Below are 18,790 nucleotides of genomic sequence, written 5' to 3'. Positions count from 1 at the left end.
AAACAAAAATAAGAAGTTTTTATTGTCCATAAATAAAATTATAAATTAGTATTTTGCGGAAAAGCATAGGACCAATCAATGAATTTATAAAGTAAGATTATTTAGTTTTATTTATTTCCAGCCACATTTAATTATAGGTAAATATAGGTATAGTAGGGTATAATAGGTATAGTATAGGTATAGTATAATTATAGGTATAGGCTTTATCGAAAGTCAACTATCGCATGAGCGCAGACTTCCATCTTCCATTGAATATACCGCTATTCATGGTATTTTCCAACGTTCGCGCATACGGTCACTCACTTTTTCATTTCGTAAAAATCAGCAATCGAATTAAGTGCTTAATTATTTGCATTATTTTTAGAGCTTTCCGAAAGCTGCCAACGTAAAGTCCGCGAAGCGCCTTCACTGGCCGAATCGGAAATAGCAAAATCGAAGCACCAGAGATCGAAAGACAGCGCATTCGATTCGATTTCACAATAACTGCGAACCGAGGGCGGAGTGGGAGTGTCTGCCAGCGCGGAGAAAAGTGAACGCATTGCAATTAAACATGAAATTTGCTGCAACGTCGACGGGAGTACGACATTTTTGTATTATCAACGCCAAGCAGCAGAGCCATCAGAATCAGCAGACTATATATAAGATACGGCCGCAAAAATCGCGATCGGAGTTGAACAATTGCAAACGGCAAAGACAGTCGTGTAGAATTGCCAAAAATTGGAAGCACCAAAGTTTTTGCATAGGTGCGTCCTGATCGGCAACGTTTCGGGTTAGAAAGACAAAGATTAAAAAATTGACAGCTCGGCTCAAGAACGCAATTTAATTTCCTAACCTAGAGCATCAAAATCAATAAATCGGAACCAACACGTGCGTTTCAGTAGTTGCCGCCAAAGCAACGAAAGTGTAGACATTTTCGCCGTTGTGTAGACTTCGACGCCTGTTCTCCACCTTTTGAGGACCCAGAACAGGAAAAGGACACTCGGCTACAAAGCATCTGTTTTTTTTGTGTTTCGTACCTTGTGTTTGAAACAGTAGGCTAAACAATAGAAACCAAAACGTCGTCGTCGAGTTCAAACAGCAAAATACCTGAACGACGCAAAAACAACAGCAACATGCCGCGACGCAACAAGAAATCAGCAGCAGGCAGAGGTGAGTCACAAAGAAAAGAGAGTGTGTGGGTGTGCACAGAAAAAAAATGCGAGGTTGAACGTATCCAAATGCGTATAATATATCTATTGGATACGAGTGTGAACTTCCAGCTGAAACAATTGACTTTATAGGCTTAAAATTAGTTATTTTGCCTTTAGTAGCAACATTTTGGGTTTAATTACCATCTTAACCTCATGGTTTTCTTGTTTTTTACAAAATAAACGAATTAAATCGCACATCTGAACAATAGACTTAATAGTATATCCCCACAAAAGCCGGCGAGGGTAGGTGAATTTTCACAGCTGCTTTTCGTTTGACCTTTGCATTAGTCATGCACTGACTAATGAGTACCGTGCACTGTTTGGTGTATTTCGTTGGCTTCCAAACGAAGGAAGCTTCGCTGCCTGCAACCTGTTTGTCAATACCCTCGAAATGAAATAATTATTTTCGTTTTGTTGCTGTGCTGGCACCAAAAGCTTCACGCGCTCAGCTGGCTGCGCAACAACAAGTAATCAGCGGTTCACTGAAAATATATATACATACGTATACATATGTAAATTTATACAGCTTTGCCCACCAATAATAACAATATAACCATAGTAATTTTGACAAAAATTCCAAATTATGTAATATAAAGTTAAATAGCTGCATTTCACCAAAGGAGGAGGTTTTAAGTTTCTGCGTTGTTTCTATGTTGAGCACAACTGTATATAAATATAAATATACTTGTTCGTGGAAAAACATACGTACACATATGTATATGTATATGTGTACGCTCAATGCCAGCTTATCAGAATCACGCCTATAACCGAATACCTCAGTGCAGGGTATCAGTGGGTATGTTTTCGTAGGGCGTATCAAATTATGTATTCTATTTAAGTGCTCTATTATGCTAAGTTATTATTCAAGCTGTACCTATTTATATAGTTAAATATCCGAATTGGTATTTATAGGCTCATCATACAATCATTTACAAATATTAAATTTAAAAATAAAGAAGCGGAAGTTGTGGCTCTTCGGGGAACTTTCCTCGCATCTAAGTATATACCTCATGGGTGACCTAAAAACTTACGCAACTTTGTGTTATGCATTAGTCGCTCTCAAAACACAGATGGTTTACTCGCCCGAATCTAATCCAAACAACTTTCAAGCAAAACCAGCTGTTTTCCACTGCTTTTGATTCGTTTTTCTAGCCCGCAGTTACCGCATGCTTTTGTGTTTGTAGTTTGCTCGCAGCTTTTGTGAAAGGCAAAACAAAAAAAAAAAAAACACAAAAAACGAGGCGGAAACTACCTTGCCCCAAATAGAAAGCTGAAAACAGGCACTGGGAAATCGCCACAATGAAAGTTGTGCTCTACGACGGGTTTTCTTCGACGCAGTTGGCCAGCAAACAAAGTGAAACATCGAAAGATGGATAGAAAACTTGTTGCACAACATTTGCGGCTCCCGAGCTGTTTTTCTTGAAGGTCATTGCTGTGTGGCAAAGCGTGTAATTGAATTTCTAATTTCAGTACATATACATTTCCCCATCTAAATGAGCACACAAGCAATTGAATGAAAAGCTGCTCGAAGACGGCAAAACTTGATGCCTCTTTTCAGCTGGTTTGACAGTTACTGAAGGGAAATGTGGGCACTTGCATGAGGGTGGTCCCAATATTTTACTCCATTTAACAAGGAATACAAATGGGGTTCTGAAAATAGAATAATCATTACATTGGTATTCACTGAGTTTCCATTTGCAAAATGCTTAGCTTACATTCCAATGGGTTCGTTGAATGCCTAAAATGTGCAATTAAGCATATTGTTCAAAACGATAGCTGTTGAAAAAGGCTCACAGGTCGCATTAGCATAATAAATATTTATGAATTATGCTTGAAAAACTCGCTGAGTATAGCAAAATACTTCAAAAAAAAACCTTATTAATTACCCAAATGATTTCTTTTTCAGGCCGCACCAATGACTCCAATTCTGAGGACGAGTCCTTTGACAATGTGAGCGTTTACTCTCATATGTCCGAAGTCGCATCCTCGGAGGCCACCGACGAGCTGGCCAATGAGCGTTTCGAGGAGAAGTTCGAGAAGGCCCTGGAACAGGCCACCGAGAAGTCGGCCCAGACACGTGTGCAGGCTCTGCAAGCGATTTGCGAACTGCTCATGCACCGCTACATGCCGGACTTCGTGGAGGACCGCAAGATGACCCTGATGGATTTCGTGGAGAAGAGCATCCGTCGAGGCAAGGGCCAGGAGCAGGTGTGGGGCGCACGACTCGCGCCCCTGCTGGTGCTCCAAATGGGCGGGGATGAAGGCATATCCAAGGCGATGAATCAATTCCTGTTGAACACCGTTCAGGACAAGTCCGTGGGCTTCGATGCCCGTGCCAAGTGCTGCACAGCTGTGGGATTGTTGAGCTTCCTGGGCTGCGAGGATGTTGGGGAGTTGGTACACCTGATGCAGAGCTTCGAGGCCATCTTCGCAGGCAGTTATTTGCGTGGCGATGACAAGACACCGGTATCCGTCACCGCCGAAGCTGGGACTTTCCATGCGGAGGCCTTGAACGCCTGGGGGCTTCTACTAACACTTATACCTTCGGGGGATTTTGTTTCGTTGATGACCACTGGCCAAAACATGTTTCCGTAAGTTTGAAGAGCAAGTTCCATTTAACTTTCAAACCCATTGCTATAATTGTTTAAACTAAACTTTGCAGATCTATTAAGAAGTTCTTGGGTCTCTTGCAATCTACACATTTGGACGTCCGCATGGCCGCTGGCGAGACCATTGCTTTAATTCTGGAGTCGGGACGTGCTCACGAAGAGGATTTCCTAGAAGATGACATCGCTGAGTTATCGGAGGCCGTCAAGCAGCTGGCCACGGATTCGCATAAGTACCGCGCCAAGCGCGATCGCAAGGCCCAGCGTGCCACCTTCCGTGATGTGCTGCGATACCTGGAGGTGAGTTGAAGATTTGCACGAGTGCTACGCTTAAACAATAGGGATTACATTTATTTATTTGACTCGAGATGCACTAGTCTTTGGACGATTACTTCATGTCAGTGCAAGTGAACTTGAGCTCGTGCTTGCAGTACTTGGCCAAGCACTTGGAGTGATCGTGCAACTTGTTGCGCATGATGACGCAGCCGTTCCGGCTTATCGAGTCCATGTACTCGCTGAAGGTCGGCACCTTCCGGTATGTGGTCGGGGCGGAGTTCCAGTGCGAACTGCTGCCGGATTCGATGGTCTGCGAGGAGTCCGAGAAGCTGGTCTTGAATGGCTTGTAGTTCTTTTGGCACTCGTCGCTAGACATCTCGTAGCCAGCGGACGCCTCCCGCTCCAGTTCGTTCATCACGTTCGAGCGGAACTCGTTGCAGGGTCCACGTTCGCTCATCAGCTTGTTGGCGTTCTTGGACTCGTCCTCCGTCTTTAGGCTCTCATAAATACCCTCCGGGTACTCGTTCATGTTACAGTAATCGATCTGATAGGTGGTGTTCATACGGTTGGTCTCCAGCCTGCGGCTCAGCTCCTCCTTGGGCATGACCTTCAGGCGTTCATACAGATCCGGGTAGACTGTACGTAAGATCTTGAGAAAGCGGTTGGGTTGCAGCTTAAAGCAATCTGTTTCCGCGGAGAAGGCCATCTTGTCCACCTGGTCCTGAGTCAGCTGGGTGGGTATGATACGCGGATCCACCAGCTTTCCCATTGGCGCTATGCCCGTCCACTCGACGCCGCCACAGTCCTTAGACGCGTTCGGCGGCATCATGATCTTGGACTCGTCGACGCATTCGCACTCCTTGACCTGCGGACCACTGTGAGCCTCGGCGCCCCTGGGCCGCGTTAGAAACTCGTACCGTTTGGCACTGGGCGGGACATAGTCGTGCTGATAGGTTGATAGCATCATCTTGATAACGAAATCTACAAAACTAATTGGCCAAAACAATTTTTTTTAGTAGTTTTTTTTTTTTTAACGAGAAATTTGGTCTGTTTGATCTGATAGAGAAACTAATAGTGATACATTTCAAAATCGTACGAAATGAGATTAGAATATTTGCTCGTAGCCTAGCCTGATTTTAAAGTTTTTTTTATCTCGTTGCAGGAGGACATTTCCCCAGAGATTAGCATTCGTTTCGGTACCGAGTCGCTGACACTAGATTCCTGGTCCATCCATCATCAGTATTCGGCCATGTGCACTGTCATGGGTCCCGGGATGACCTCGCAGCTGCAGGAGAACGAGTTCATCCGTGACATCTTCCAGCTGGGACCACGACCCACGAACACAGGCATCAATGGAAACGCCAAGGTCAAGCCGACCAAGCTGGAGCGGGTAAGTTGATTGAAATGTGTTAACATTCGCTTCAAATTTTAATATATTTATATTTGTTGCTTTTGCAGCACCTTGTGAATGCTGCTGCATTCAAGGCACGCTCCATAACACGTGGAAAGAATCGTGACAAGCGATCGGCCGTCGTCACTTAAACCTGTGCTTCACCCACCAACCGTTCCCATCCACAGACACCCAAACCAACCATCTCAAACCCCGTTAGCCAACTCTGGACTTACTAGTTGAATTGTTTCTAATTTTAGCTTGAACCAGGCAAAGCGTCGCCAAAGCTGAAGAACTAAGTCTAAATTTAGGATAATTCAGTGTAATCTACAAAATTTCTCTAGTTTATTAACCACATGTTGGAGCCATTGTTTGAATATTATGAAATATTTATTGCGTGCACGCACAGTGGTTGTTTATCAGTAAGTGCATGGCTGGCTCCAGCTTGGATCTTATTCTTTGTGAATTTAAATTAACACTGCGATTGTTACGACTGGCATTTACGCTTTGCGATTTGGGTTAACCTCTTTTGTTGTTGATCTTTTTAAATTACAAGCGTAGGAAAACATAGTCTGCTTTAATGCTGCGAAAAAGTTATTCATAACTTGACATGGCTTTTAATACGCATAATAAGCGGCTCTATGAATACATATATTTTGTAGTAAATAAGTGTAAAATAAAGTTTAGGCTTAAACGAAAACTACTTGAAATGCATTCTTACTGGTGGGGATACAACAATGGACTCCTTTTTAGAAAACACTTAAAAAACAGTTTGCGTTTTATAAATTGTATTTTATTTGTTAGTTTTATCACAAAAATTGTATGGTAACTTAAATTGTATGTTGGATTCTTTCCTTTTGTGGATTTTGTTTTGTTTTTCTTTGCTTTGACAAATTTTGTGTAGTAACTACAATAAAATTTATATATATATATTATATATGTTCGTGTGTATGTATATATGGGCGCAGCTTATACAAATCAGTTTCTTAAGGAGTAAACTTAAAGGTTAATAAGAAACGTATTTCCATCAAGTACAAATTAAAAACTTGTTTGCTTAATTTAATATTCGCCAAGTACTCGTGTTTTGCTTGCTTCTTGTTTGCATCCATGGATGAAACCGATAATGAAATGAAGGAAATCAAAATGCTTTCATAATTTAGGTGTAAATAAAAGAAAACTATAAACTATAAATCAGCATGGGGACTGACTCACTGGCGCATCTAAGCACTATCTTCTCGCTTATTCGCTCTTCAGGCTACTTGGCAACGCGTTCGTAATCATAATCTCAGGATGTTCTCGTTTCTGTTTCCGTTTCCGTTTCGCTTTCGCAATTGATACTGACCTACACTTATTCTACGTAATATTTGGCTTCTTGTAATACACTTTGCTTCTGGAAATCTGCATGATAATTTGAGAGACGAAATTCACTCGTTAATCGAAACGCTTTTCGCTACTCTTCTTGTCTACTCGCTAGAGATTTAAACCTATGTACACGGTTGAGGATAGAAAGGCGGGTGCTAGGACCCACCTCGCGTGTGATGTGTAAACTAATAATTGAGCATTGAGCAAAACCTGTGCAAAACGCATGCTAAACTAGGTAAGTAAGTAAGTAATGTTTTGTCTGTGGGGGTTCAGCTGATGTGTGTGGTAGCCTCTTAGGACGCAGCTCCCGCCCGAACCGCCTCTGCGGAGGTGCTGGCGCTGACCTCCTCGCAAATGGTGTGCAACTTCTCCATCTCCGAGCTGGTCACGATGTTGATTGAGCTAACTTTGGCCCGCTGATAGGCCACCACGGTGTTCTCGCCCAAACACTTGACGCACACATAGCCAATGAGCACGGCGATGCCCACTGTCATCACGCGCACCAGCGGATCAACGTACATTTGGATCACCACCCAGGCGGTGGCACCGGTTACGCACATCAAGGTGATCAATATAACCGTCTTGGACCAATGCTGAATGGTGAAGCCCTTGTCCCATTCGAGTCTGTAATAGAGTGTCGTGTTATCAGTTATTTACCATCAGTTATAAAATGGTCTAACTGATAGCTATGTGGCGGTGACCCATTTCCCTATTTGCAAATGGCACTTACTTTTTGGACTTTTCGATCTCGTAGGGATGTCCGCAGACCTTGCACGACAACTGCGCCTCCGAATTGCTGCAGCTCTCCACCAGCCAGCGCTTGAGACACTCGTGGTGCACCGAACTTACGTCGCCAGTGCAGCGGCAGGGCTGGATGAGGGGCTCTGGCTTGTCGGAGTCGTAACAGATCCAGCAATCCTTTTTGGTTAAAAACGACTGGCCCTCTTCGGGCGAGAGCTTGTTGGTCTCCGCATTTAGAGTGGGTATCGACGGATCAATTTGGCGGGATAGAAGCTTGCGAGGATTTAGAATCCAGAGCTGTTCAGGAGCCATCGAGTTCCAAAGGCAGCAGGGAAACCAGAGAGCCACACCGATCTCGGCGATGCGAAAAATGATGTCATGCCAGTTGCGCGAGTTAACTGGAACCCTTTGTGGTGGCGAAAAGAAAAGCTTTTTGTCAAATTGGCAGCTGCAAAACTAATTAAAAGCCTCTACTCACTTGGTCTTCCAGAAGTCGCCCAAAGTTTCGGAAGTCAGAAAGCCCACAATCACGATTAGCATCACGGCCTGAAACAGCAGTCCGAATCGCGACTGATGCAATTGTGAGGCATTCACAATTGCCTCGCTGGGACCGAGAATCTTGCCCGTCTGGTCGTAAACGAAACCGCCGCGCAGCTTAAAGAACACTTCCACGCCGTAGATGAGGAAGAAGACCACCACGATCAGGAGTAATACTGCATAGCATCCGTTGAAGATGTGGGCGTAGTCGCGACGCTCCGCGTTGATCAGCGAGTTGAAGACCTCTATGCCAAACAGGCTGTACAGAAAGAAGTTGAAGGCCACGAAGCCGAGGAAGCTCTTCGACAGAAACTGCGACTTCTCCCAGCGGATGTCGCGCAGGTGAAAGATCTGCAATGGCGAACGTAGCAAATGTGAATGAGTACCCACGCCGATTTGGTTACCACTAAAAGTCGCCCGCAGTTACTATTTATATTCCAGATCAAGTGCTAATATACGTATGTACACTCGCCACCCAGCTTAATTACTTGTGTCAGCCTATCGGGAGGCCCCAAGATAAGTTGTGCCAAACACAATAAAATTGGCTCGAGTACAATTGCACTCGACTCGTTATCGCGCATCTGTTAGATACGAAATATGGCAAGTACAATTGGACGCACTTTGCTCGATAATGGAATTCACATCCCAGTACTGAAAGTTCTCAGGGTTCGGGTGCGATCAAATACGACTACGTCAGGCTGTCGTTCAATCGCCATATTTAAGTTAGTGGTGGACTCGTGACTTGAAATACTGCCTATAAGTTCTAACTTATCACCAAAATTTATAAGAGTTTGTAGCACCGCGGAAACGTTATCTGTATCTTAAGTGTTAAAGACGCTTAGGGATGAGAATAAAATGAAATATTGCAGGTCTTGCTTACATATAGTACTACTGGACAAAAGCTATTCGATGCAATTGAAGAGGTATATTATTATGTAATATTTGCAGATAGTAACGTTTACTTGTTTACAACCTTATCTTTTGCTCATGACTGTCATAGTCCTAATTGATACCATTAAGATTTCATTTTCAAAAGTACACAATTAAGCGAAATTTTCTATTCTCATTTATCCTTCCTTAAATATCTAGCTTATCGTGGACTCACCTCGGCCCACATGCAGACAATTAGCGAGGCGCAGGTCATGAGCAATGGATAGTAGGCGGACATCAGGGTGACAGCCCATTGTGGCTGCAGATCCAGCTGAAATGCAAGGAGATTGATGAAATCAAACGATCCGATCGAAGTGGGATTGCGTTTACTCACGGGTGTGGTGAAGTAGGCACCTCGCAACGAGGCCGCCACAAAGACCATGAAGTAGAGCAGTTTCTGGGTGGTGATGCGACAGGCGCGGAGTACGGAGGGCTGCTTCAGCCGCTGATATTCGGCCACGATGCAGATGAGCAGCTGGATGACCGAGACGAGGGCCACCACGTAGAAGACGGTGGAGATTCCGGCGTAGTAGGGCAGATTGAAGATGTCGCACTCGTTGCCCGCGTACCGAATGTCGCAGACGCAGGTGTTGTTGACGCAATCGCCCCGTCCCGAGCAGCTGAGATCGTTGTCCGGCGTAAAGGGGCCGTAGATGCCCCCGGCGGCCGACTTGCTGTGCCCATTCCGCATCTGGCTGGCCGCCGCCTCCAGCGGCGATTGCAGAACTCGCTTCGAGCAACGCATTAAGGTATCCAGGCTCGGCAGCATCCTATGCTAAATCAACTGCAAATAGAGCGAACGTACATCTTAATTAATACATCAGGGCAGCGCAAATCGATAGTCCGGCTAGATAAGCAACAAACATCTAACAGCATGATACTCCCCGCCAAATGTGGGGCCAAAGGGTGTCATTTAAATAAACATTGAATTCTGGTGTCTGGACGGGCTGCTCGCTGGCTCTAAAAGCAAATGCAAATGTTTGCACAGCCGACGCAGGGCAATGGTGGCATTAGGGGTACTCTCTCTACAACTCGAGTGGTTCACTTTCTGTGGCCCACAAAGCATGCACAAATGAAATATAAATTGAAAAACATAACTATGGTTCTTACAATAGGAATACATATCTACCTTTAAGAACAAAGAATACCCGAATTCTTTAGGCGATAGTTGAAAAATGTCATATGCGTGTTTCAACTACCTACGATTCATTTAATTAAATAGTATCTGGCCTAGATTCTATCTTCGATCTTAGCTATACACTATACTTAAAACAAATATGTTAATGGAATATGGTTCAACCCCTACCAACCACAAACACACAACTGACAGCCACCCAGAGTGCTGATGGCACACGGAGGAATATTTCAAGAGGGTAAACTGGGCCCGCTGGCACTTGGCATTATTATGCCAGCAACGATTCTAAGCCGGCACAGCCCAACCTTCCGCTTCCGTCCGTCTGTTCTGTCCGTCTATCAATCAAAAAGCACACAGGGACATCTGAAATGGCGAGAGACTGGGGCATCGATAATAATGCCTGCCAGCAACTTGACACCCACGATATAACACAATGAAGTACGAGTAAATAAAACCGATCCAACATCGGGACAGGCCACAAACTGCAATTCCATTGAGCTGTCGTTCTACATTAGCCAATTGAAATGCTCTTCTTGCTGTGGTCAAAACCAATTGATCCACATGGCCACATAGGGAAGGAAAGGTGTAGAAAAGGGTAGGAAAGGGCGTACCGACAATTATTACCTATTAACTGGGATATTAATTACAATGCGATGCTTAAAAACCTTTTTTGAGCTAATTGCTAAATTTGTTTTTAATGGTTATGAGGTCGTTGTGTCCGTCACAGCAAATATATTTGCTCGTTTCGACCGAGCGCAAGTGTGTTCTTTTTTTTTATCATTGATAAGAAACGTTTTCTTAGAAAAGCTTCTCTCTATTAAGTGCTCCTAGTTCGGCGGAAAAAGCGTTTATAGGTAATTGGAAAAAGCAAATCCGAAATACATAAACAATAGATTTTAAATTGTTCACCTGGGCTCAATAATAAATTTATTTTTAGAGCTGTTGCTCAACGCGCAGAAAGCAAACCAAAAGGGTTACTTTCGTTCCAAAATTGTGGATTTTCTATTTAGTCAAGACCAGGCGAAAGCGGAAACCAGACTGAAATATCTTCATAAATCATGTGTTGCCATAGTGGAAAATCCATTTAAGGCCGAAAACAAATAATAAAATGAGCCGGCTAACAAATCATAAATAAGGTGTTAAGGTTATGCATTTGCACACCCATTTGGATGTTTTTTTCCCCCATTTTAGTCGAGTGTATTAGTTTAGCTTTTTGCTGACGGCGACAAACTGGCGATAAGATAAAGCCAGTCAAAAGTCAAAGACAAAGCCAACTGAGCGAGACTTTTTTTCAAATTTCAAATGGAACGTGGAGCTTTTGTACAGAAAAATAAGTTTATCGAGAAAGTAAATAAATTTTACCTTATAGGGAATACAAAATGCATGATTCATGCTCCTAGAAGTTAGTGTAATTTGTCTTAATTTGATAATGATTAATTGACTTGATATAAACACACTGTATACGATGAGTTTGTTGATAAGATACTTATATAGTTCAAGAAGTATATCATGATTACTTTGGCAATTCGCAGGTAACAAACTTGACAAGACGCTATATTTATTTGCTATAATTTTATATTACAAGTCATAGCAACTGCGTTGCTGAAATTTAATTAGAATATTTATACGATAAGAGAGTATCATGCCTGCATAGCCTGAATTTGGTTTTGTTTGTTCAAATTTGGTCAAAGTGCGTTGCCAGCGAAAGTTTATTAGAGCGGAAATATTGAAATACACGCAATTGCAATTCCCAGTTGGTCCGATTAAAGTCACCCACCATTGTAATAAATTGAATTTTCTGCGTTTCGCTTTCGGTTTCATTTGTGGCACAGACGATCATGGGAAACCGGAAAATGCAGGCGCGCAGCGGACATATCCAATAGTTTTGCGTTTATATCTTTCTTTTTTTTTTTTTTTTGGGGCAGCACTATCTTCTGTTGTAGTGTATTGTAACAAAAATAGCACTAGAAAGTAAACAGAATACGCGATATATTTATGAGTGCCAGCCAGTGCACATATGCGATTAGTTAGCAGATACGATCCGAACGATCAGCGCCCGACTCGCAAAGTATTCAGACTGAAGTGAGTACATTTTTACGGGCGATCCTCGCCTGCTCGTAAGTTCATATGCCACTCAAAGTGAGTCTCCGGCTCTCCGGTTCTCTTTCACTCGCACTTTTGAGTGGCTTCATCGAGTGCTGTGCGTACTCGAATTCTTTTTCTTTATTAACCCACCACCACCAGCAAGTCGGCAATTAATTTCCATCACGAGTCGGCGGCCCGTCCGCTTTGGCTTAATAAATGTATCCATAAACAAACAGACGAAGTTCTCGTTGTTTTTTATCCCCGGCGGTATTTGGAAATGGAAATAAATTTAAAATTCGCATGGACTAGCAGCCTATCTCTTTGAGCAATTAAGAATGCCCTGCCAACAAATATTTGAATTGCATAATCGCTTATCAGTGGCCAAGTAAGCTCGAATGCAGGAATTTAATTATTTAATTATTTTTAAAAATAGCGATTGCAGCAGAAACGGAAGCATAATTAAACAAACAAGTCGCTGGATTAATATCCATTAACTTCAAGTGCAAAACACTCAGTTGTGCGTGCTGAAAGTTATTGTTGTTACTCAACATTAAAATGTTAAATATATGGGTATAATAATGTAAATATTTCCTGTTAGTGGATGCCTTAGAGGAACTCTTCAACCCACCCATGCAGTCCAATCAAAAGTGTGACTCCCCTGCACCTAAGCACCTAAACAACTTTTATTCCACACAAAGAAAGGCAAAAAGTGCTCAATCGTCGAAACTAGTTTTCATACGTCCGCAGCTGAGTGCTTTTCAACAGGTTTTTCGAATCTGTGCAGCTCTCCGGAGAGACCCGAATAGATAGGTATAGATATAGATATATAACTATAGATGCCAAGAGCTGGGGGCCCTTGGTTGAACGAACGCTGGGCAAAAGTTGTGGGTTTGTCGTGTTTTATTTACACGTACCGAGAGTGCAAACACATAATGTTGATCACGTCACGACAGTCTTTATAAGCAGGTACTCCCCATGTCTTTGTTTTTTTTTTTTTTTTTTTTCGTGAGTCTAGCCCATTTTAGAGTACGTTGGTTGGCAGTGCACGCCATTTGGCTCGCCCGTGCCCATAATTGTGCCTCAAATAATGCATGGTAATTTTAATTTGATTACGCTTCTAAGGCGCTCGTACATATACACAAGTGATAGAATATTTTATAAACAGCTAATTGCTGCGACTTCCACTGGCCATGAGTATGAAGTATTAAGTATAAAGTATAAAGTACGGAATGTATATGGAAGTGGCGTGTCCGTTACGCCCATAAACAAAATTATAGTAAGTGACAAGCGCTGAACGAATAATGATACCCATTTGGCTGAGAGGAAAGTTTTGGGCATGTAATTTGGCCGAAAGGCAGGAGCGGCTAACTCCTTGAGATAGCAAATATCAACTTGTATACAAAGAGGTTAGGCGCACCGAAGAAGGCAAGTGAGCTAGTGAAGATTGCACAACTGCGACACGAGCCAAAGAATATTTGAATTTTAAATGCTCTTTTCGGCCTACGTGAGGCGTCTCGTTGAATTGATTGATAATAAATTGATCAAATGACTGAGGAATACTCGAAATGCCAGCTCACGACCTTCAAATTAACTGGAAAGCGGTCGCCTGAGCCAAAAAGTTTGCCACACTAGTTCGGCGCGCATAACTCAATTAATTTCCATTTAGCCGTCATTAGCGTTCATTAAAGAGGAAAACGAAATAATCTCACAGGCATTATTCGATCCCATGAAACGTGCAACTTTCGAGCTGCTAATCGAGTCTATAATGGAGGGAATGAATATTCTGCAAACAATTTTTTGGAAAGCCACGACAAATTAAATCCTCAAAACAAACAAAAATTGTCGTATATGCATATGTATCTGTTCCTTTAGTTTATATAAAAGTAGTCGGCAATCAACCGGTTTGGAGCCAGTTAAACGTGGACCATAACCAATATTGTCAGCTTATATGCGGTTGGGATTCTGATATTATTGTATACATATGAAAGCCATTTTTCCGCATTATTTTCCGATGGCAATCATGCTTTTACCACCTTAAATAGCATGACTAACTACTATCTTTTGAGATATGATGGGCGTGACTCACGTGTAATTAACAATAAAGTTTGATTCAATTGCATGGTGATTCATGTGCAGAGCAAATAGTCTATTTCAATCAATTGCATGTAAACAATTGAGTTTCGCAAGAGCAAAATAATACGTTTTAACTCGATTTTCCCAAAGATAATTTGAACTTGTTAAGTTTGATAATTGACCAGAGCAACGCCCTCAAATTTCTTATCACCCCTAAAAACATTAGTAGTAGTTAATTATGATGTCACGGAACTTGAGGTTCGACAGTGATAGTCTTTTCTTTCTTTTAAAAGTAATTATAGATATGTCCATGCGTACAACACAATGATTAAATGAAAAGTAAGTGCTGCTGACCTTATATCTGCAAATTTGATTCACAATTTGGCGCATTGTGACGAAATAATGGCATAATTTAAAAATACTGCAAATGAGACAACTAAAACCTCATAATGACCAACTATTTTTTTAATTCTTGTACATTCGGCGTAATTGCATCATTATTTCGGATATTACGCAAATCCCAGGATTGACGTTGCCATTAAATCAGGGAAGATAAATATTTCAGCTCAATCGATTTTGCAATTAGATATATAATTGTTTATCAACAACTGTAATAAATCAGCGAGCAAAACTGGAAACTACTATAAAAACAACATTTCCATGCAGATTACGTACTAAATAAACAAGTCATGCGTTTTTAATGGCTTTTGGGGCAAGAAACAAACACCTGTTTCTAAGTACTTACAAAGTATCCATTTGAGCGCTACGGTTTTTGGAGCCCTATTGGGGTAATATGAGTGCAAACTGTGGCCCACTATGTTGTGCTAAGCGTATGCTGAAAGAGAAGCGCTGATGTTAGCCAAATACTGAATATTTAAGCCCCAAACACCAGAGGCTGCAGAGCCATCGGAAAATAAAACAAGAGTAAGTCATCCACAAGGCCTCTCGAAGGCAAAAGAAAACTAAACAGGCCACACAAAAAAAGGGTGGTACTAGCCGTATTATATGAATATATTATTTATGGCTTTAAAAGTGGTGGTATAGAACGTATAGAATCTATTGATATCCCCATGGAAATTATACTAGGTTCATTGCATACATTTGAGAGCCTTAGATCTAGCATTTGAAAATCCCAAGACGTAGTTGATAACACGCTTGAGCTGCCAAAGTCCTTGAAAAAGGTTAATGAATTACCTAAGAATTTAACCTACAAACAAACCGAATTCCTTTTACTTCGTCTCCCCAGCTTTTCCCACCCAAAAGGCGACGCTTCCGTTTATTCGGAATACAGAATTACCTGAATACATTTGCATTCGATATTTGACTACATTACTTGGGCAGATGCCTTCCCTCAAAAGTTTGCCTTTGAGCGAGCGCGTGTCATCGCAACTTGGAAAAGCAAATCGTGCAATCAATGTAAGCGAATTAATGTACATATTTACTTATATTGGCAAAGAAGTGCGCGGAAATTGACCGTTTTCACTGACCTGGGAAAATTGCGAGCGTTGCAGACAAATCATGAGTGTAAACAAAAAGATTGACATATTTTACTTATTCATGTACATGGGGTGCCTAAAAGTGCACACAAGAGTACGATCAATTAAACTGATTGAATCACTTTTAAATGAAATGCTTCGGCATTGCGTGTGTCGATTGGAGAAGTGAAAAGACACGGAGATCTTAAAGGAAAATACAGTGAAATAAATATATATACTGAACCATATATTATTCAAAAACTTTAAAAATTGCTTATCAGTCGTTTTTTTTTTTTTTTTTGGGTGCAAATATCGCAGCGAATTCTTGAGAGCTTACATTTTGATTTCAAGTGGGAAAAAACTTTATTAAAATTTAAAACGTACTTTTAACAACAAATCTCGTCGTGCTTATCGTTCTTTTGAATTAAGCTATTTAAGATACCACAGCGAATTTGTTAGTTTTATTTTGCGAATTTACTGCCTTAATTCTTAGTCATAAAGAACCAGTCTCCTAATGACCGTTTGTCATTGAAATCAAGGGTTCCCTGTACTCGCCAATCAACTTTTGAGTGCAAGTCAACAGACAGAAGATATTTATTTGCGGACACGTAGATAAGTTCAGCTGCTTCTTCTTTTTTTCTGTGTCTAAATATGATAAAAATCATATGGGAGAGCAATAACAACAAAGAGAGCACCGAGGCAAAAACAAAAACAAATTTGGCTGAATGGAGGTGGGCTTTTGTATCTGTGTGCGTGTATTTGTTATGTGTGTGTGCGACATGTATGAATGTTTGAAAGCCGTTACTAATGGCGAATGACGCGGCAAAGAGCATGGGGCGTGGAGAGCGGAGGAAAGGGAAAGGCGCCCGGTGCAAATTGAGTGCAATTTGGGTGCAAGTGCACCGGGCGGAAAGTGGGCGGCGCACAGTGGGGCAAAAGCAGCACACCTTAAATGTCAAGGTTTTATGTAAGCAATTGCCCGCCCCTATTTAGTTTTATTTATATTGTTATTGGCTGTTATAGGTTTGGTTTTTGGCAACGATATATATTGTAATATATTATTGAATATTTATTATGAGGCATGGCATTTTTAGGATACAGCAAAAACAATTCAAAAGTAATCAATGCCAAATGCGAAAATAACTTCTAAGACCTAATGATTCTTCAGCTAATGTAAATGGAAATAGGTTTTTTCGCCATTATGGTACTTATGATTATCACTGAGGACCGTGCACCTGGAACGGCTCGTTAGTGAGTCAGGAATTCAGCACGCGACAACGCGAGAATGGAAAATACGGCGAAAAGTAAGGGGATTATTATGCTTTTGTTTGGGGTGCACATGAATGTACATACGTACATGCATATGTACATTAGTACGTAATGCTCTATAAGGTAAGGAACTACTCACCATGTACTGTTTGCGAAAATATGCTAGTTACGAAGTCTGCCTAATACTGTCCAAGTTGCTGTGGCGTCCGTGTGGAAATGGTTATGCTATTGCATCACATTTATATATTCTTGTAACTGAGCAAGTTGCTTAACAATTTGTTGCCTCTTTGTTGTTCTTTGTCACATATTTTAAAGGACGCGCAGTTTCCGTTTCCAATTGGATTCCGTTTTCGTTATGTTGTTGTGGTACCAACCGACTGCTTGTACCCTAAACTACTACAACTACAACAGCACCGTCACATTTGGCCCCCAGGAATGGGTAAATGGTTGTTATGCCTCGCAAATTTAATATATATATAACTTTTTTTCGTTTCGCGACGCGATGAAAATCACTCGAGCTCTGAACTTGCAGTGTGACCGCGTTTGCTGAACTAGAGATGGCCAAGCATCGATTGCACTATCGATTACCTATGCATTCTCAAAAATTCGCATCCACAAAGTAGGAACTATCTGTTTCGACTAACGGTCATACTATGCAATAAATTCAAAATTTGTTTATACTTTTTGCGGACGAAGAGTTATATATTTCATATTCTGTTTTGACAAAGGATTGCTGTTTGTTTATAATCGTAATACAAAGCATATGCTATTTTGGATATAGAACACTAGAATTCCCATAGGCGAACTTATTCAAATATCAAATTAATTGGTTCCTGAAAGCACCCGTAAATTCTTAGTGGCTGAAAAGTCTTATTGGAAGTCAGAATAATTACTCCACACACTAAGCATCTTAGTTATGCTTTGCTTTGAGCTAATCCTGGTTCTAACTGCCACCGAAAAATGATTCCATTGTTTATGCCAGAAGTAAATAAAACAATTTCGAACGTTATACGTTAAATTACAAAGGGAAATCGCTTTATTACCAAATCAAAATCTAGCTATGGGTACGCCACGCTTAGAAGTTCCTGCAAGGCGAAAAATGCGCGATTAGTGGATGTCCATCCCGGGGATTCTAGCACAAACTCACTTGGTAATGATGCCGTCCTTCTTGGCCAGACGCACGATGCAGTCGTCGGACTCGCCCATGCGACGGATCTCGCCGCAGATGGCGTAGGTCTTGGAACCGTCGGTCTGGCGACCGGTCTCGGGGTCCACATCCACGATGCTCAGCTGCACGGAGGCGTGATCCTTGGCGTGGATGATCCTGTTGGACGCCGAGCTGCAGGGAAGGGTATCGGCTGGTCAGTAATCCATTCGGCAAATTGTGCGGGGAACACGTGTTTCACTTACCATTTGCGGGGCACGTACAGATCAACATTCTCACCGGCGTCGTTCTCCATTTTATTGGGCTGAAAGGTAAGGGACACAATTAGCTTGCTTTTTATTCAGTTTTAGTGGCGGCCACTGCTGGTTTACTCACTTTTTTGTAGAAATTTACAAATCTAGCGACCGCAACTCGTCGGTGAAGGCGAAAAAGAGAAAGAAATGACAGCTGGACGTGAAGTTGGCTGCGCTGCGCGTGGCGCCCCCTGTCGGAAGTTTTGCGTACCAGCTGGTTTTGGGGTGACCAGCTGGCAAAGGTTTTGGTATTTATTTAATTG

The 18,790-nt window shown here is 41.9% G+C and overlaps 4 protein-coding genes across 10 annotated transcripts; 1 reads left to right on the top strand and 3 right to left on the bottom strand.

The window, feature by feature from the left end:
- Nucleotides 1–295: 295 nt before the first annotated feature.
- Ifrd1 (Interferon-related developmental regulator 1) lies at nucleotides 296–6,158 on the top strand. Its single transcript, NM_164511.2, has 5 exons — nucleotides 296–1,149; nucleotides 3,097–3,781; nucleotides 3,853–4,096; nucleotides 5,235–5,462; nucleotides 5,531–6,158. The coding sequence occupies exons 1-5, from the start codon at nucleotides 1,113–1,115 to the stop codon at nucleotides 5,612–5,614; spliced, it is 1,278 nt and encodes a 425-aa protein (NP_722858.1). The 5' UTR covers nucleotides 296–1,112; the 3' UTR covers nucleotides 5,615–6,158.
- CG8813 (uncharacterized protein) lies at nucleotides 4,136–5,133 on the bottom strand. The gene has a single exon (NM_134883.2). It carries the CDS (start codon nucleotides 5,037–5,039, stop codon nucleotides 4,185–4,187), a length of 855 nt encoding a protein of 284 aa, NP_608727.1. The 5' UTR covers nucleotides 5,040–5,133; the 3' UTR covers nucleotides 4,136–4,184.
- Nucleotides 6,159–6,236: 78 nt separating the features above from the next.
- Nucleotides 6,237–17,621, bottom strand: CG2991 (uncharacterized protein). 3 transcript variants are annotated; one of them, NM_164509.3, is made up of 7 exons: nucleotides 17,209–17,621; nucleotides 15,071–15,160; nucleotides 9,367–9,816; nucleotides 9,208–9,303; nucleotides 8,044–8,453; nucleotides 7,555–7,971; nucleotides 6,237–7,448 (listed from the first exon to the last, which is right to left on the bottom strand). In NM_164509.3, exons 3-7 carry the CDS (start codon nucleotides 9,799–9,801, stop codon nucleotides 7,118–7,120), a joined length of 1,689 nt encoding a protein of 562 aa, NP_722856.1. In that variant the 5' UTR covers nucleotides 9,802–9,816; nucleotides 15,071–15,160; nucleotides 17,209–17,621; the 3' UTR covers nucleotides 6,237–7,117. The 3 variants fall into 3 exon arrangements, with proteins under 3 accessions (NP_722856.1, NP_608725.1, NP_722857.1); NM_134881.6 differs by lacking the exon at nucleotides 15,071–15,160; NM_164510.3 differs by lacking the exons at nucleotides 15,071–15,160; nucleotides 17,209–17,621 and adding an exon at nucleotides 11,945–12,248.
- Nucleotides 17,622–17,755: 134 nt separating this feature from the next.
- RpS21 (Ribosomal protein S21) lies at nucleotides 17,756–18,715 on the bottom strand. 5 transcript variants are annotated; one of them, NM_164507.4, is made up of 5 exons: nucleotides 18,610–18,674; nucleotides 18,480–18,538; nucleotides 18,217–18,408; nucleotides 18,113–18,154; nucleotides 17,756–18,016 (listed from the first exon to the last, which is right to left on the bottom strand). In NM_164507.4, the coding sequence occupies exons 2-4, from the start codon at nucleotides 18,527–18,529 to the stop codon at nucleotides 18,145–18,147; spliced, it is 252 nt and encodes an 83-aa protein (NP_722854.1). In that variant the 5' UTR covers nucleotides 18,530–18,538; nucleotides 18,610–18,674; the 3' UTR covers nucleotides 17,756–18,016; nucleotides 18,113–18,144. The 5 variants fall into 5 exon arrangements, with proteins under 5 accessions (NP_722854.1, NP_001259970.1, NP_722855.1 ...); NM_001273041.1 differs by having other exon boundaries at nucleotides 17,756–18,154; NM_164508.3 differs by lacking the exon at nucleotides 17,756–18,016 and having other exon boundaries at nucleotides 18,080–18,154; nucleotides 18,480–18,562.
- Between the last annotated feature and the right edge of the window lie 75 nt (nucleotides 18,716–18,790).

This window comes from Drosophila melanogaster, chromosome 2L (assembly GCF_000001215.4).
Source record: "Drosophila melanogaster chromosome 2L".
NCBI classification, from domain to species: domain Eukaryota; kingdom Metazoa; phylum Arthropoda; class Insecta; order Diptera; family Drosophilidae; genus Drosophila; species Drosophila melanogaster.
This window is presented reverse-complemented; position numbering and strand designations above follow the sequence as displayed.

What these genes read in the sequence shown, in the direction of transcription:
- Ifrd1 (NM_164511.2), top strand. Translation starts at nt 1,113, where the DNA reads ATGCCGCGACGCAACAAGAAATCAGCAGCAGGCAGAG. An exon ending in ATGTGCTGCGATACCTGGAG is followed by an intron (nt 4,097 to 5,234) that starts GTGAGTTGAAGA and finishes ATCTCGTTGCAG; the next exon opens with GAGGACATTTCCCCAGAGAT. An exon ending in AGCCGACCAAGCTGGAGCGG is followed by an intron (nt 5,463 to 5,530) that starts GTAAGTTGATTG and finishes TTGCTTTTGCAG; the next exon opens with CACCTTGTGAATGCTGCTGC.
- CG2991 (NM_164509.3), bottom strand. Translation starts at nt 9,801, where the DNA reads ATGCTGCCGAGCCTGGATACCTTAATGCGTTGCTCGAAGCGAGTTCTG. An exon ending in GTGCCTACTTCACCACACCC is followed by an intron (nt 9,304 to 9,366) that starts GTGAGTAAACGC and finishes CTTGCATTTCAG; the next exon opens with CTGGATCTGCAGCCACAATG. An exon ending in GGCGACTTCTGGAAGACCAA is followed by an intron (nt 7,972 to 8,043) that starts GTGAGTAGAGGC and finishes GCCACCACAAAG; the next exon opens with GGTTCCAGTTAACTCGCGCA.
- CG8813 (NM_134883.2), bottom strand. Translation starts at nt 5,039, where the DNA reads ATGATGCTATCAACCTATCAGCACGACTATGTCCCGCCCAGTGCCAAA.
- RpS21 (NM_001273041.1), bottom strand. Translation starts at nt 18,529, where the DNA reads ATGGAGAACGACGCCGGTGAGAATGTTGATCTGTACGTGCCCCGCAAA. An exon ending in CTGTACGTGCCCCGCAAATG is followed by an intron (nt 18,409 to 18,479) that starts GTAAGTGAAACA and finishes CCTTCCCTGCAG; the next exon opens with CTCGGCGTCCAACAGGATCA.